The sequence below is a fragment of the Tachyglossus aculeatus genome, chromosome 1 (genome assembly GCF_015852505.1).
Source record: "Tachyglossus aculeatus isolate mTacAcu1 chromosome 1, mTacAcu1.pri, whole genome shotgun sequence".
In the NCBI taxonomy this organism is placed as follows: Eukaryota; Metazoa; Chordata; class Mammalia; order Monotremata; family Tachyglossidae; genus Tachyglossus; species Tachyglossus aculeatus.
Window position 1 is genome coordinate 68863568 of NC_052066.1, and position 15870 is coordinate 68879437.

Consider the following 15870-nt stretch of genomic DNA (forward strand, 5'->3'; position numbering starts at 1 on the left):
CCTTGAGGAAAATAAAAAGGTTGACTGAGGTGATTTTGCATCTCCAGTGATGGGAGGGGTCATGCAATCAATCAGTCAGTCAGTGATATTTCATTGAGCGCTTACTGTGTATAGAGCAGTGTACTAAGCGCTTGGGAGAGTACAGTATAACAGTGGTGGGAGACTCATTCCTGCCCACAATGAGCTTACAGTTGCAGAGAGGGAAAGTGTAGCGTGACCTGTTGGAAAGAGCCCAGGATTGGGAGTCAGGAGACGTGAGTTCGAGTCCCAGCTCCACCACTAGCCTAGTATGTGACCTTTGAGCAAGCAACATAACTTCTCTGGGCCTCGGTTTTTTCAGCAGCAAAATGGGAATATGATAGATTGTGAGTCCCTTGTAGGATAGGGACTATATCCAATCTCATAGTCTTGTATCTGCCTGATAACAGAGCACACAGTAAACCAATCAGTGGTATTTATTGAGCACTTCCTGTGTGCAGAGCACTGTACTAAGCACCTGGGAGAGGAGCAGCACGGCCTAGTGGATAGAGCCCAGGTCTGAGAGTCAGAAGATCCTGGGTTCTTGTCCGGGCTCTGCCCCTTATCTGCTGTCCCCATTACACAGATGAGGTAACTGGGGCACAGAGTCACTTCACTTTCTGTGCTCATTTACCTCATCTCTAAAATGGGGGTTGAGTGTTGAGTCCCATGTAGGACATGGACTCTGTCCAACCTGATTAGCTTGTATCTATCTACCCCAGCGCTTAGTACAGTGCCTGGCACATTTGAGAAGCAGCGTAGCTCAGTGGAAAGAGCCCGGGCTTGGGAGTCAGAGGTCATGGGTTCTAATACCAGCTCTGCCACTTGTCAACTGTGTGACTTTGGGTGAGTCTGTAAAATGGGGATTAAGACTGTGGGCCCCACGTGGGACAAACTGTATCATCATCATCATCATCATCATCAATCATATTTATTGAGCGCTTACTGTGTGCAGAGCACTGTACTAAGTGCTTGGGAAGTACAAGTTGGCAACATATAGAGACAGTCCCTACCCAACAGTGGGCTCACAGTCTTAAGGGGGAGACAGAGAACAAAACCAAACATACTAACAAAATAAAATAAATAGAATAGGCAGGTACAAGTAAAATAAATAAATAAATAAATAGAGTAACAAATATGTACAAACATATATACATATATACAGGGGAAGGGAAGGAGGTAAGATGCGGGGGGATGGAGAGGGGCACGAGGGGGAGAGGAAGGAAGGGGCTTAGTCTGGGAAGGCCTCCTGGAGTAGGTGAGCTCTCAGTAGGGCCTTGAAGGGAGGAAGAGTATCCCCCCCCGAGTGCTTAGAACAGGTATTTGCCCATAGTAAGCACTTAACAAATGCCATCATTATTATAGGAAGCATTTAATCAATACCATAAAAAAACAAAACAGAAGAGAACAAAAAAACAGAGTTGTGTCTGTCTGACTCTCGGACCCTGTCTGTGTCTTGTTGTCTTTGTCTCTCTGTCGATCTAGGCCTGCCTCCGCCAATGTTTCTGTTTCTTTTTCTGTGTGTCTATCATAGGAGTGATGACATTTACTATGTGCTTGAAAATAATAAAAACAATAATAATCGTGGACGTGTTAATGGTATTTATTGAGTGATTGAGTGCTCACGATATGAGGAGCTCCGTTCTCAGCAATTGGGGAGAGTACACTATGGCAGTTGCTAGACGTAGTCCATGCCCACAAGGAGGTCACAGTCTAGAGGGGGGAGACTTGTCTTATGCTGTCGAGTCGTCTCTGACCCATAGTGACGCCATGGACACGTCTCTCCCAGGATGCCCCACTCTCCATCTGCAGTCATCATCATCATCAATCGTATTTATTGAGCGCTTACTGTGTGCAGAGCACTGTACTAAGCGCTTGGGAAGTACAAGTTGGCAACATATAGAGACAGTCCCTACCCAACAGTGGGCTCACAGTCTAAAAGACTCCATCTGCAGTCTCCATCTGCATCTCCATCTGCAGTCATTCTGGTAGTGTATCCATAGAGCTTTCTTAGTAAAAATATGGAAATAGTTTACCTTCGCCTCCTTCCATGCAGTAACCTTGAGTCTCCGCCCTTGACTCTCTCCCACACCGCTGCTGCCCAGCAGAGGGGATTTTCGACTTGTAGAAGATTTCCTGCTACTAGCTAGCCACTGCCCAAGCTAGGAATGGAAAGGATATAATAATAATGATGGCATTTATTAAGCGCTTACTATGTGCAGAGCACTGTTCTAAGTGCTGGGGAGGTTACAAGGTGATCAGGTTGTCCCACGGTGGGGCTCACAGTCTTAATCCCCATTTTACAGATGAGGTAACTGAGGCACAAAGGAGTGAAGTGGCTTGCCCAGAGTCACACAGGTGACAATTGGCGGAGCAGGGATTTGAAGCCATGACCTCTGACTCCCAAATCCACTGAGCCACGCTGCTTCTCTCTGCTTGACTCTCTCTCCTGTAGTTGAGACTGGTAGAGTATTGGAAACTCTCCAGGTGTGATCCTGAGAGGGGAGGGGGGAAGACAGACAATATGTAAAGAAGCAAATGAGGACTAAGTATTTAAGTCCTATGGGGCTGAGGGTGGGGTGAATATCAAGTGCCTAAAGGGTACAAGTGAGGAGGAGATGCAGAAGGGAAGGGGAGTAGGGGAAAAAGGGCTGCCATGATATTAATAATAAAAAGAAAAGAGGGGAGAAGGAGCAGAGGAAAAGGGGGCTGCCATGGTACTTATAAGAATGATGCTAATAATAAAGGGAAAAGGGGGAAAAGTTGCTGAGGGGAGTTGGGAAGGCCTGAGACTCATAAGCTTCTGCAGTCTGGGAGACTCCTACTGCCCAAGTCATGTTGCCTATCACCCCTGCTGTGGTCTGGGCAATCAAAAGCCTATTGTCATGGTCTGGATTCATTTATTCATTTAGTTGTATTTACTGAGTGCTTACAATGTGCAAAACACTGTACTAAGCTCTTGGGAGAGTCCAGTACGACCAGACACATTCCCTGCCCACAAGGAGCTCACAGTCTAGAGGGGAAATGGATAGATGGATCTCCAAAGCCCCCAGACACCAATCTATTTGCTTCTCACTCTCCTTCTTCCCCCCTTTCTCTTTCTCTTCTCTACAGATTATTTCTGGTCACACCTGTACCCCTCTCCCCACCACTCTGTCCTTTCTATCCTTGCTCTTCTCTCTATCCTTGCTTTCTCTGCCCTTCTTCCCCCCACCCCATATCTCTCGATGCAGCTCATGCTTTCATTTTATTTCCCCCTCAGTCTCTTCTTATGCTGCCTTTCCTGCATTTCCCACCCTGCCACTGCCCCGTCTCACTCTGAACTCTAAAATGTCAGCCACTTTGTAACACACTGGGGCTTGGTGTCTTAAATCTCTTGAATTGGGTTCCTTGGTCCTCTGTGGAGAATAGGGCTATGCCTTATTCCACCTATTGTCTGGCTTCCCCCCTCCCCTCTCAGGATCACACCTGGAGAGTTTCCAATACTCTACCAGTCTCAAATCGTTGTCTTTGTCTTTTCTATTGTTTTTATTTTTTCATGGTTCCTTGTTTGTCTGTCTTCTGTCCCCTATCCACTCCCTTATTCTTAGGTTGTGACACCTTTGAGAGCTAGGGATTGGGTCTAACTGTCCTGTAGACTGTAAGCTCCTTTCATGCATTCAGTCGTATTTATTGAGCACTTACTGTGTGCAGAGCACTGTTCTAAGTGCTTGAGAAAGTACAATACAGCAATTAAGGGAGACAGTCCCTGCCCACAATGAGCTCCTTGTGGGCTGGGGACGAGTTTACCAATTCTGTTGTATTGCACCCCCACCAAGCACAGAGTACAGGGCTCTGCACACAGTAAGTGCTCACTAAGTACCGCTAATGATGATTTGTGTATTTTCCCCAGGGTTTAATGGTGGGCTCTGCACAAAGTGAGTGTTTAATAATTGCCACAGCTCCTCCTCTTCCTCCTACTGAGCTGAACTACTCCTACTCCAACTGAAGAGTTGAGTACCAGCCTGTCTCCACTGAAGCGATAAGCTCCTTAATGCAGTCTCTCTTATTTGGGAAGTGGAGTACCCATTTGCACTTCAACTCCCTAGACTTGCCCCGTGGCACTAGCTAGTGAACTGTACATTTTTCCATAGAAAAAATAAATGACAGGGAAAAAGCTGAGTTTTCATTTTTCCATCTAGAGATTTAACATGTTTCCTCTTTTTGTTTTTTTCAGGTAATAAAAGCAGATGGCAGTGACAAAGAAACAGAAGTCGTAAATGACTCAGACGAGTTTTTGGGGACCCCTCTGCCTCAGCCGCCTGTCAGAAATGATGCTGACAGTCCCGATGTTATCATAGAGGCTCAGTTCGATGACAGTGAAGCCGAGGACGGACAGGGGAGCTCGCAAAATGTGCTGGCTGATGGTATCAGGAAACTTTCCTTCGGCACCCCTGAAAAGGGTGAGTAGAACGGACCGTCACCTGATACCATATTATTGGAAATATTCTTGGAATATGGAATAATATGGAAATATTCCATATTCTTGGAAATATGTTCTTCAGGTATCAGAATTGTATTTTTGTGTGAGTCTGGACTAAATTACATGCAGTGATAAGTTTCCCTCCCAGCCTCCAAATGAACATTTGGTAGAGGAAGGGGCATAATTGGACTCTTAGGTGCTGTCCTATGAAGAGGAGAGAAAGATGCAACCAATGGCAGGAGTCATCACCATGCCCCAGTGTGTTATAAAACATTGTTTGAGTTGGAAGCACTTCAGTAATGAGCCATGAGCCTGATTCCGCCCCATTGTTCCTGAAAATCCATGTAAAATCTGCCTTGAAAATTCTTGAGGGAATGTAGGAAAAACTATTTCATCCTTAATATAAGGGAGCCACAGCTGATTGCGTTTTGTATGTTTGCACCATTTGTTCTGCCAATGATTGCTTCGCGGTTCCCTCTAAAGGGTCTACTGAAAGTATTCAGCGTGGGTGTATCTGATCATGTAAACAAATCTTCTGAGAAAGCTGGTGGGCGTTTGAAACTTATGGTCACTTTGAAAGCCTTTTGTGGTAGGATGCCTCTGTGCCTTGGCTCCCCTCTCTGTCGTTGAGAGGAAAGGTCCACTTTCTCTGAGAAAAGGCTCGGGAAGTAGTCCCCGCCCTTGGATGGGAGAAAAGAGCAGTGAGCAGATATGTAGAGGGCAAATTCTGATGATCACTCATCGCCACCAGCACCATCATCACCGTCATCCTCATCATTAGCATAGTGGAGCACTTGAGTGGAAGCAACAATTAAAAGGTTGGATTTTTCAGCCCTAAGAATTCTCAGGAGATTTAGGGAAGAGATTCTCCAGCCAAATGTAGTCTTAAATGTGCAGGTTGAGAAATACTGACCTTCTGCTGCGAGCCAGACCAGACAATGAACTTCACTATCTGGAAAGAAGTTCCCAATTAAGGGCTGGAAGAAAAGCCAGTAGATTAGTAAGGGAGGATGTTTAGCAGGCTCACCCTGTTACAGGTGCTAGAGAGAACACACCACTGACAAATTAGAGAAGACCGGAGGCGATGTGAAAGTCCAGGAAATTTCTGAATAATGATTGCAATATTTATCCGTCTCCGAACAAAAAAAAGTAGTGAACAGAGAAGGAAAGCATTTGTTCATTTCTGGTGCCAACTCCCGTTCATTGACGAATGAACATTGCAATTGGAAATGGCTCTTGAATACGAACCTACCAGCTTGGTTTTCTTCCTTTGGACTACCGGGTAAGGGAGTACCCAGGCTCCAGTTGAGTCCTTGGTCTGTATGGTTGCCAGACTTTTTTTTTTCGCAGATGGGGGTCGCACCTTGATACCACTTCAGATTGCCGGGACATCTTCCAAACGGCTCTCTGATGGATTAGTGATCCCAAAGTTTCCTTCTTTATGGATGGCACAGTGACTGAAATCCTCCTGATAAAACATTTTCTAACCACCAGTGATCGGATGATAGTCCTTCTCTAGACTGCCAACTCTATGTTGCCAACTTGTACTTCCCAAGCGCTTAGTACAGTGCTCTGCACACAGTAAGCGCTCAATAAATACGATTGATTGATTGATTGATTGACCGACCATAAGCTCGTGGTGGGCAGGGAACATGTCTATCAACTCTGTGGTAGCGTACTCTCCCATGCACTTAAGTACAGTGCTTTGCGCACTGTAAGTGCTCAGTAAATATGATTGATTAATGATAGGTTGCCCCTCCTATTGCTTTAGGAACAATTTCAAACAGCTCTCAGTTGCCCTGTACCTTTTTGAAGCACGATGGGTTGTTGGCTATTCTTGACAACGCTCACTTGTCTGGAGTATTTAGACAGGTGCCCTCACTTCTGCCAATCTGGATCTCAGTTTGGTGGCTTCTCCTTGCAAAGCAGATTTGAAATGTGTGAGAGGTTGTCCTTGTTTTTAGCTGCCTCCCACCAATCTGATTTTTTGCAATTACAATACAGTGCTCTGCACACAGTAAGCGCTCAATAAATGTGATTGGTCGATCAAAGGATTGATTGATTGGTATCCTATTTATGGAGTCTCGAGTGGAGCAAATACAGTCTCTGTAAATCCAGCCCTTACACGTCTTGAGAGTGAATTTTCACTCTCTCTTCTCCCCTACAAAATATTTCTGGACAAAAGTTTAGTATCTGTGTATGGATCTTTGGGGCATTTCATATTCATTTATCTTGATGAGAAGCTGTGGAAAGAACCCAAGGCTGGGAGTCAGAGGATCTGAATTCTAATCCCTGGCCTGCTCTGTGACCTTGGGCGGGTCACTTCTGTGCCTCAGTTTCCTCCTCTCTGCAAAATGGACTTTCAATGCCAGCTCTCCCTCGTGATTAGGCTGTGAGTCCCAGATTGGACAGGACTGTATCCAGCCTGATTATTTTTTTTATCTCCCCTAGCACTTAATACTGGGCTTGGCACATAGACGTGCTAAGCAGATATTATTACTATGATGATGATGATGACGATGTATCGATTGCCAAAAAAAAGATTTTTAAATACCAACTATTTCCAGGTCCCAGTGTCTGACTGGAAAGTACCTCATCACAGACTGGACAGATCAGTGAGATGGACACCGAGCAATATGGCATGCACATTTGCTGGCAGAAGATGGGGAAAAAGATGGGACAGAGCCATTTATTGGCAGTGCTCTTGATTAGCATCGGCTGTTCTGTAATTTCACTCGGTCGAAATTCAGAAACGAAGAGGAAATGCTATGAGTAGAGTTTTTTTTGCATTATTGTGGAGCAATAAGGAGAAGCTTTTGGAAACAAGACATTTCAGTGTCCCTTAGTTTCATCTGTAGATGATTTTACTCAGCTACATTTGGACATCATTTCTTAACTGTATCATCTTGGCTCTCTGTTGCTAGCGACACCCATATTTCTTTCATAGTTGGAGATGTGTTTTATTGGAAACACTTGGCCTCAGTGAATATGGATTAATTGATTGACTGATTGATTCAAATGCATACCTACTCACAGTTTCTCATTGTCCCGTCTCTTGCTGCTGATTATTATTGTTAGCAATGGTATTTGTTAAGCACTCACTATGCACCAGGCACTGTACTAAACAATGGGGAAGATACAAGCAGATTGGGTTGGACACAGTCCCTGTCCCCTGTGGGGCTCACAGTCTCAATCCTCATTTCACAGATGAGGTAACTGAGGCCCAGAGAAGTGAAGTGACTTGCCTAAGGTGACACAGCAGACAAGTGGCAGAGACCTTCCCTAACTAACTCCTCATCTCTTCACCCTATTCTCCCTCTCTTCTGCAGCCATACCCCCAAACCAATCTGATACTCACCCCATCCCCACTACCCCACTTACTTACACAGCCTTAATAATAATAATAATAATAATGGCATTTATTAAGCACTTACTATGTGCAAAGCACTGTTCTAAGCACTGGGGAGGTTACAAGGTGATCAGGTTGTCCCACGTGGGGCTCACAGTCTTAATCGTCATTTTACAGATGAGGTAACTGAGGCCCAGAGAAGTTAAGTGACTTGCCCAAAATCACACAGCTGACAATTGGCAGAGCCGGGATTTGAACCCATGATCTTTGACTCCAAAGCCCATGCTCTTTTCCACTGAGCCACGCTGTTCTCTCCTAATACTCAGGGCTTCTCCTACCCAAAATTTATTTTAATGTCCATCTCCCCCGGCTAAATTCTAGGCCCGTGGGGGACAGGGATTTTGTCTACTTCTGCTGTTATATTCTCCCAAGTCCTTAGTGCGCAGTAAGTGCTCACTAACTACCACTGAAGGATTGGTTGATATGTGAATTTAGAAATCTGGCCTCTGCATGAGACACAAAGTAATAGAGCTCACCACTCAGAGGAGCTCAGAGGAGTCATCTTGAGTAATATTAGTATCTTACCTCCTTCCCTTCCCCACAGCACCTGTATATATGTATATATGTTTGTACATATTTATTACTCTATTTATTTATTTATTTTACTTGTACATATCTATTCTATTTATTTTATTTTGTTACTATGTTTGGTTTTGTTATCTGTCTCCCCCTTCTAGACTGTGAGCCCACTGTTGGGTAGGGACTGTCTCTATATGTTGCCAGCTTGTACTTCCCAAGCGCTTAGTCCAGTGCTCTGCACACAGTAAGCGCTCAATAAATACGATTGATTGATTGATGGATTAGTATGTACGTCTATAGTGCTCCAAGACCCCGGTTTCCTCGATCATTCGGAAGGAAGGACTTGCTGACTAGCGGCAGATTCCAACCCAAATCCTGGCTCCGCCAACTGTCAGCTGTGTGACTTTGGGCAAGTCACTTCACTTCTCTGGGCCTCAGTTACCTCATCTGTAAAATGGGGATGAAGACTGAGAGCCCCCCGTGGGACACCCTGATCACCTTGTAACCTCCCCAGTGCTTAGAACAGTGCTTTGCACATAGTAAGCGCTTAATAAACGCCATTGTCAGTAGGCACCTGTTACAGCACTCTTCAGAAAGGCTTATTTGTCAGCTCAATTGGAGGGTGTAAGCTTCACTTCACCAATGGTCACCCCCCAAAAAAACAGCCTGTAAATTATTTTTCTCTCTTTCACCTTCCGTCTCTCCTTCCCTTCCTCTCTCCTTCTCTCTCGTACTTTCATTCATTCGATCGTATTTATTGAGCGCGTACTGTGTGCAGAGCACTGGACTAAGCGCTTGGGAAGTACAAGTTGGCAACATATAGAGACGGTCCCTACCCAACAGTGGGCTCACAGTCTACAAGGGGGAGACAGAGAACAAAGGAAAACATATTAACAAAATAAAATAAATAGAATAAATATGTGCAAATAAAAACTTCTCTGTGCCTCAGTTACCTCGTCTGTAAAATGGGGATTAAAACTGTGAGCCCCCCGTGGGACAACCTGATCACCTTGTAACCGCCCCAGCACTTAGAACAGTGCTTTGCACATAGTAAGCGCTTAATAAATGCCATTATTATTATTATTATTATTAAAATAAATAAATAAATAGAATATTAAATACGTACAAACATATATACATATATACAGGTGCTGTGGGGAGGGGAAGGAGGTAAGGGGGGGATGGAGAGGGGGAGGAAGGGGAGAGGAAGGAGGGGGCTCAGTCTGGGAAGGCCTCGTACATACACCCACTCATGTTTTACCCCCAGTCTGCCCTCGGTCATGAAAACACCTGGCATTAGCGTGGTGTAGTGGAAAGAACCCAGGCCTGAAAGTCAGAGGACGTGGGTTCTAATCCCAGCTCTGCCACTTGTCTGTTGTGGGACCTTGGGCAAGTCACTTAATTTCTCTGTGCCTGTTTCATTCATTTATTCATTCATTCATATTTATTGAGTGCTTACTGTGTGCAGAGCAGTGTACTAAGCGCTTGGGAAGTACAAGTCGGCAACATATAGAATCGGTTCCTACCCAACAGTGGGCTCACAGTCTAGAAGGGGGAGACAGACAACAAAACAGAACACGTAGATAGGTGTCAAAATCGGCAGAACAAATAGAATTAAAGCCTCATCTGTAAAATGGGAATTAAGACTGTGAATCCCATGTGGGAGAGGGACTGTGTCCAACTTGATTATCTTGTATCTACTGTAGCACTTAATACAGTGCCCAGCACATAGTAAGCCCTTAACAAATAACACAGTTATTATTATTGTTATTATTATTATTATTATTATTATTATTATTATTATTGTTATGTGGGAGGATTCTCAAATGGAAGAATGGACTAGACCTAGTAATAATAATAATAATTATGGTATTTATTAAGCACCTACTTTGTGCCAAGCACTGTTCTAAGCTCTAGGGTAAATACAAGATAATCAGATTGTCCCACGTGGGGCTCACAGTCTCAAGCCCCGTTTTACAGATGAGGTAACTTAGGCACAGAGAAGTGAAGTGACTTGCCCAAGATCACACAGCAGACAAGCGGCGAAACCGGGATTAGAACCCACAGCCTCTGAATCCCAAGCCCGGGCTCTGGCCAGTAGGCCAGCAATAGCTACTGCCACCGCTAGCTTTTGTGAGGTTCTAGGAGGCTTTCCTCATTCCACAGCACCTGTATATATGTATAGATGTTTGTACGTATTTATTACTCTATTTATTTGCTTATTTCATTTGTACATATTTATTCTATTTATTTTATTTCGTTAATATGTTTTGTTTTGTTCTCTGTCTCCCCCTTCTAGCCTGTGAGCCCGCTGTTGGGTAGGGACTGTCTCTATATGTTGCCAGCTTGTCCTTCCCAAGCGCTCTCCCCCTCGTCCCCCTCTCCATCCTCCCCATCTTACCTCCTTCCCTTCCCCACAGCACCTGTATATATGTATATATGATTGTACGTATTTATTACTCTATTTATTTATTTATTTTACTTGTACATATCTATTTATTTTATTTTGTTAGTACGTTTGGTTTTGTTGTCTGTCTCCCCCTTTTAAGAGAAGCAGCGTGGCTCAGTGGAAAGAGCCCGGGCTTTGGAGTCAGAGGTCATGGGTTCAAATCCTGGCTCCGCCACTTGTCAGCTGTGTGCCTTAGGGCAAGTCACTTAAATTCTCTGGGCCTCAGTTACCTCATCTGTAAAATGGGGATAAAGACTGTAGGACAACCTGATCACCTTGTAACCTCCCCAGCGCTTAGAACAGTACTTTGCACATAGTAAGCGCTTAATAAATGCCATTATTATTTTCCAGCGCTTAGAACAGTGCTGTGCACATAGCAAGCGCTTAACAAATGCCATCATTATTATCATTATTATTTTAGACTGTGAGCCCACTGTTGGGTAGGGACTGTCTCTATATGTTGCCAGCTTGTACTTCCCAAGCGCTAAGTACAGTGCTCTGCACACAGTAAGCGCTCAATAAATACGATTGATTGATTGATTGATTAGTCCAGTGCTCTGCACACAGTAAGCGCTCAATAAATACGATTGAGTGAATGAAAATTCCCACCGGGGCAGTGGAAAGAAGGGCAGAATGGAATGTCCTCCCAGGGGTGGAGGGGAGCTTTTGGCAGTGGGCGGAGGGAAGGCAGTTTGCTCAATTTGGGATCAAGCCTCATTTGACACCTGTCTCTGCTTCACCTCGTTCTCGCCTGTCCCGCCGTCGACCCCCGGCCCACGTCATCCCCCGGGCCTGGAATGCCCTCCCTCTGCCCCTCCGCCAAGCTAGCTCTCTTCCTCCCTTCAAGGCCCTGCTGAGAGCTCACCTCCTCCAGGAGGCCTTCCCAGACTGAGCCCCTTCCTTCCTCTCCCCCTCGTCCCCCTCTCCATCCCCCCATCTTACCTCCTTCCCTTCCCCACAGCACCTGTATATATGTATATATGGTTGTACATATTTATTACTCTATTTATTTATTTATTTATTTATTTATTTATTTTACTTGTACATTTCTATCCTATTTATTTTATTTTGTTGGTATGTTTGGTTCTGTTCTCTGTCTCCCCCTTTTAGACTGTGAGCCCACTGTTGGGTAGGGACTGTCTCTATGTGTTGCCAATTTGTACTTCCCAAGCGCTTAGTACAGTGCTCTGCACATAGTAAGCGCTCAATAAATACGATTGATTGATTGATTGATTGATTCTCCTCATCCGCACCCCGCTTTTCAGGTCCCCCCACTCTGCTAATCCCTTCTCATGGAAGACATAGTGTTACTCACACCACCAGAGAAGCATCATGGCCCAGTGGATAGAGCACAGGCCCGGGAGTAGAAGGATTCGCATCTCGGCTCTGCCACTTGTCTGCTGTGTGACTTTGGGCAAGTCACTTCTCTGTGCCTCAGTCACCTCATCTGTCAAATGGGGATTCAGACTGAGTCCCATGGGAGTCAGGGACTGCGCCCAACTTGATTAACCTATATCTCCCTCAGAACTTAATATAGTGCCTTGCACATAGTACACACTTAACAAGTAAAAGCCAAATGAATTGAAGATGATGATGATGGCATTTGTTAAGCACTTACTATGTGCAAAGCACTGTTCTAAGCGCTGGGGAGGATACAAGGTGATCAGTTTGTCCCACTTGGGGCTCACAGTCTTAATCCCCATTTTACAGAAGAGGTAACTGAGGCCCAGAGAAGTTAAGTCACTTGCCCGAAGTCACACGGCTGACAATTGGTGGAGCCGGGATTTGAACCCATGACCTCTGACTCCAAAATCCGGGCTCTTTCCACTGAGCCACGCTGCTTCTCTATGAATTACATATTGAAATTTGGTTACACAGTGTGATTTCTTCACTGTGTTGTTCCCTTGGATTACAAATTCCAGCTGAACCTAGCATAGCCCGTGATTTCCAGACTGGATTTGAGTAGGAAGCCAACTCACGAGAACACGGCAGACATTGCGGAAAACTCATCTCATCTTTCAAATGAAATTTAGCCCTGTTTTCCCCATTCTCTAGACTGTGAGCCCACTGTTGGGTAGGGACTGTCTCTATATGTTGCCAACTTGCACTTCCCAAGCGCTTAGTACAGTGCTCTGCACACAGTAAGTGCTCAATAAATACGATTGATTGATTCTCTGTGATACTGATGATGCCTGGACTGTAGCAATTACTAAGGAAGTTTTACTGCCCTGAAAAGGCCATCAAGGTCCTGAGATATCCCCCTAGTCTGTAAGGTTGTTGTGGGCAGGGAACATATCTACCAACTCAGTTGTATTGTCCTCTCCCAAGCACTTAGTACAGTGCTCAAACGCTTAGTACAGTGCAAGCGCTTAGTACAGTGCTCTGCACACAGTAAGCGCTCAATAAATACGATTGAATGAATGAATGAATGCTCTGCACACAGTAAGCACTCAAGAAATACGATTGACTGATTGAGATTACTCAATCAATCAATCAATCATATTTATTGAGCGCTTACTGTGTGCAGAGAACTGTACTAAGCACTTGGGAAGTACAAGTTGGCAACATATACAGACAGTCCCTACCCAACAGTGGGCTCACAGCCTAAAAGGGGGAGACAGAGAACAAAACCAAACATACTAACAAAATAAAATAAATAGAATAGATATGTACAAGTAAAATAAATAAATAAATTAATTAATAAATATGTACAAACATATATACATATATACAGGTGCTGTGGGGAAGGGAAGGAGGTAAGATGGGGGGGATGGAGAGGGGGAAGAGGGGGAGAGGAAGGAAGGGGCTCAGTCTGGGAAGGCTGGCCAGCTTTAGGTTGTCCAGTGTGATCCTGTGTCCGGAAGCTGCCCTCTAGACTATAAGCTCATTGTGGGCAGGAATTGTCAGTCAGTTGAATTTATTGAGCGCTTACTGTGTGCAGAGTACTGTACTAAGTGCTTGGGAGCATACAATATAACAGACACATTCCCTGCCCGCATGTGTCTATTATATTCTTGTATTGTAATCTCCCAAGTTCTTAGTACAGGGCTCTAAGCACTCAATACGTATGACTGATTGATTGACTGATTGATCACCAGCCGGGTCAAGTAGATTGTGTAGTAGAGATGCTCCTGTGAAAATTGCAATGGGGTAACCCAGCTTCCTGTGTTAAAATAAGTGTCTGTTCTTCCAGGGAACTCTTCTGGCTCAACAGGAGAGAAACATCAGAAAAGCTTAGAGAGGTACATGCTCATCACCAAGAGGAAATCCTATATGAAGTGCTTGGCAATTTATATTAATATCTGTCTCCCTCTCTAGACTGTAAGCTTGCTGTGGGCAGAGAACGTCTACCAACTCTGTTGTACTCTCCCAAGCGCTTAGTACAGTGCTCCTGCACACAGTTAGCACTCAATAAATTCATTTATTCAGTCAGTCATATTTATTGAGCATTTACTGTTTGCAGAGCACTGTACTAAGCGCTTGGGAAGTACAAGTTGGCAACATATAGAGACGGTCCCTACCCAACAACGGGCTCACAGTCTAGAAGGGGGAGACAGACAACAAAACAAAACATGTAGACAGGTGTCAGAATCATCAGAACAGATAGAATTATACCTGTAATAGAGTTGTAGCTATAATGGAATTATAAATTATTATAAATGTGATTGATTGATAAAAATACTAGAGTGAACTCCTAAACTGGGGATTAAGACTGGGAGCACTATGTGGGATATGGACTGTGTCCAACCTAATTAGCTTCTGTCTACCCCAGTGTTCAGCTCAGCGCATGGCACATAGTGAGCGCTTAACAAATACCATAAAAAAGGCAGGTCTTCCATCCTCAAGGAGAAAGTCCTTTGAGGCATAGAAAACCAGCTGAAATGTGAAGGTGTGATCGTAGCTATGGCTTTGGAGGAAGTAACGTCTGTAGCCAATACATGAAAGACAGAAGATCCCTGATATCTGATGGCAAGCAAGAAGGGAACCTCATTCTTGGACCTCTTCCCAAATTTTCCCGCCATATATGAAACTCTGAGGAATCACCCAAGGACTTGAAAGATTCCCCCACAACTACCATCTGCAAGAACCACCACTTGTCTGCTGTGGGACCTTGGGCACGTCACCTAACTTCTCTGTGCCTCAGTTACCTCATCAGTAAAATGGGGATTAAGATGGTGAGCCCCATTTGGGACGTGGATTGTGGCCACCTTAATTAGCTTGTATGTATCCTAGTGCTTAGTAATAATAATAATAATTGTGGTATTTGGTAAGCACCTAATACGGGCCATCATCATCATCAATCGTATTTATTGAGCGCTTACTGTGTGCAGAGCACTGTACTAAGCGCTTGGGAAGTACAAGTTGGCAACATATAGAGACAGTCCCTACCCAACAGTGGGCTCACAGTCTAAAAGGGGGAGACAGAGAACAAAACCAAACATACTAACAAAATAAAATAAATAGAATAGATATGTACAAGTAAAATAAATAAAGAAATAAATAGAGTAACAAATATGTACAAACATATACATATATACAGGTGCTGTGGGGAAGGGAAGGAGGTAAGATGGGGGGATGGAGAGGGGCACGAGGGGGAAAACTCTAGAAAGTAGGCCCTAGTGAGATTCGAACTCACGACCCCTGGTTTACGAGACCAGTGCTCTCACCCCTGAGCTATAGGGCCAGGCACTGTACTAAGTGCTGGGGAGGATACCAGCAAATCGTGTTGGACACAGTCCCTGTCCCATGTGGGGCTCACAGTTTCAATCCTCATTTTACAGATGAGGTAACTGAGGCCCGGAGAAGAGAAGTGACTTGCCCAAGGCCACACAGCAGACGAGTGGCGGAGCCGGGATTAGAACCCATGACCTTCTGACTCCAGGCCTGTGTTCTATCCAACACACCATGCTGCTCTTCTGTGGGAAGTCTTATTGGAGAGAGCACAGGTCTGGTAGGAAGACCTGCGTTCTAATTCCGGCTCCACCAAGTGTCTGCTCCGCGACCTCAGGCAAG

The 15870-nt window shown here is 44.7% G+C and overlaps 1 protein-coding gene and 1 non-coding gene across 3 annotated transcripts in view; one reads left to right on the forward strand and one right to left on the reverse strand.

Annotated features, from left to right (window-relative positions):
• Positions 1-15870, forward strand: part of DIS3L2 (DIS3 like 3'-5' exoribonuclease 2) — a 566950-nt gene that overhangs the window by 201417 nt on the left and 349663 nt on the right. For both annotated transcript variants that reach the window (XM_038750342.1, XM_038750351.1), the window contains exon 6: positions 4235-4460. In XM_038750342.1, coding sequence (XP_038606270.1) covers positions 4235-4460 — 226 coding nt within the window. The remainder of the gene's footprint in view (positions 1-4234; positions 4461-15870) is intronic.
• Positions 15469-15541, reverse strand: TRNAT-CGU. The gene has a single exon. It is a non-coding gene; the product is annotated as a tRNA-Thr (tRNA).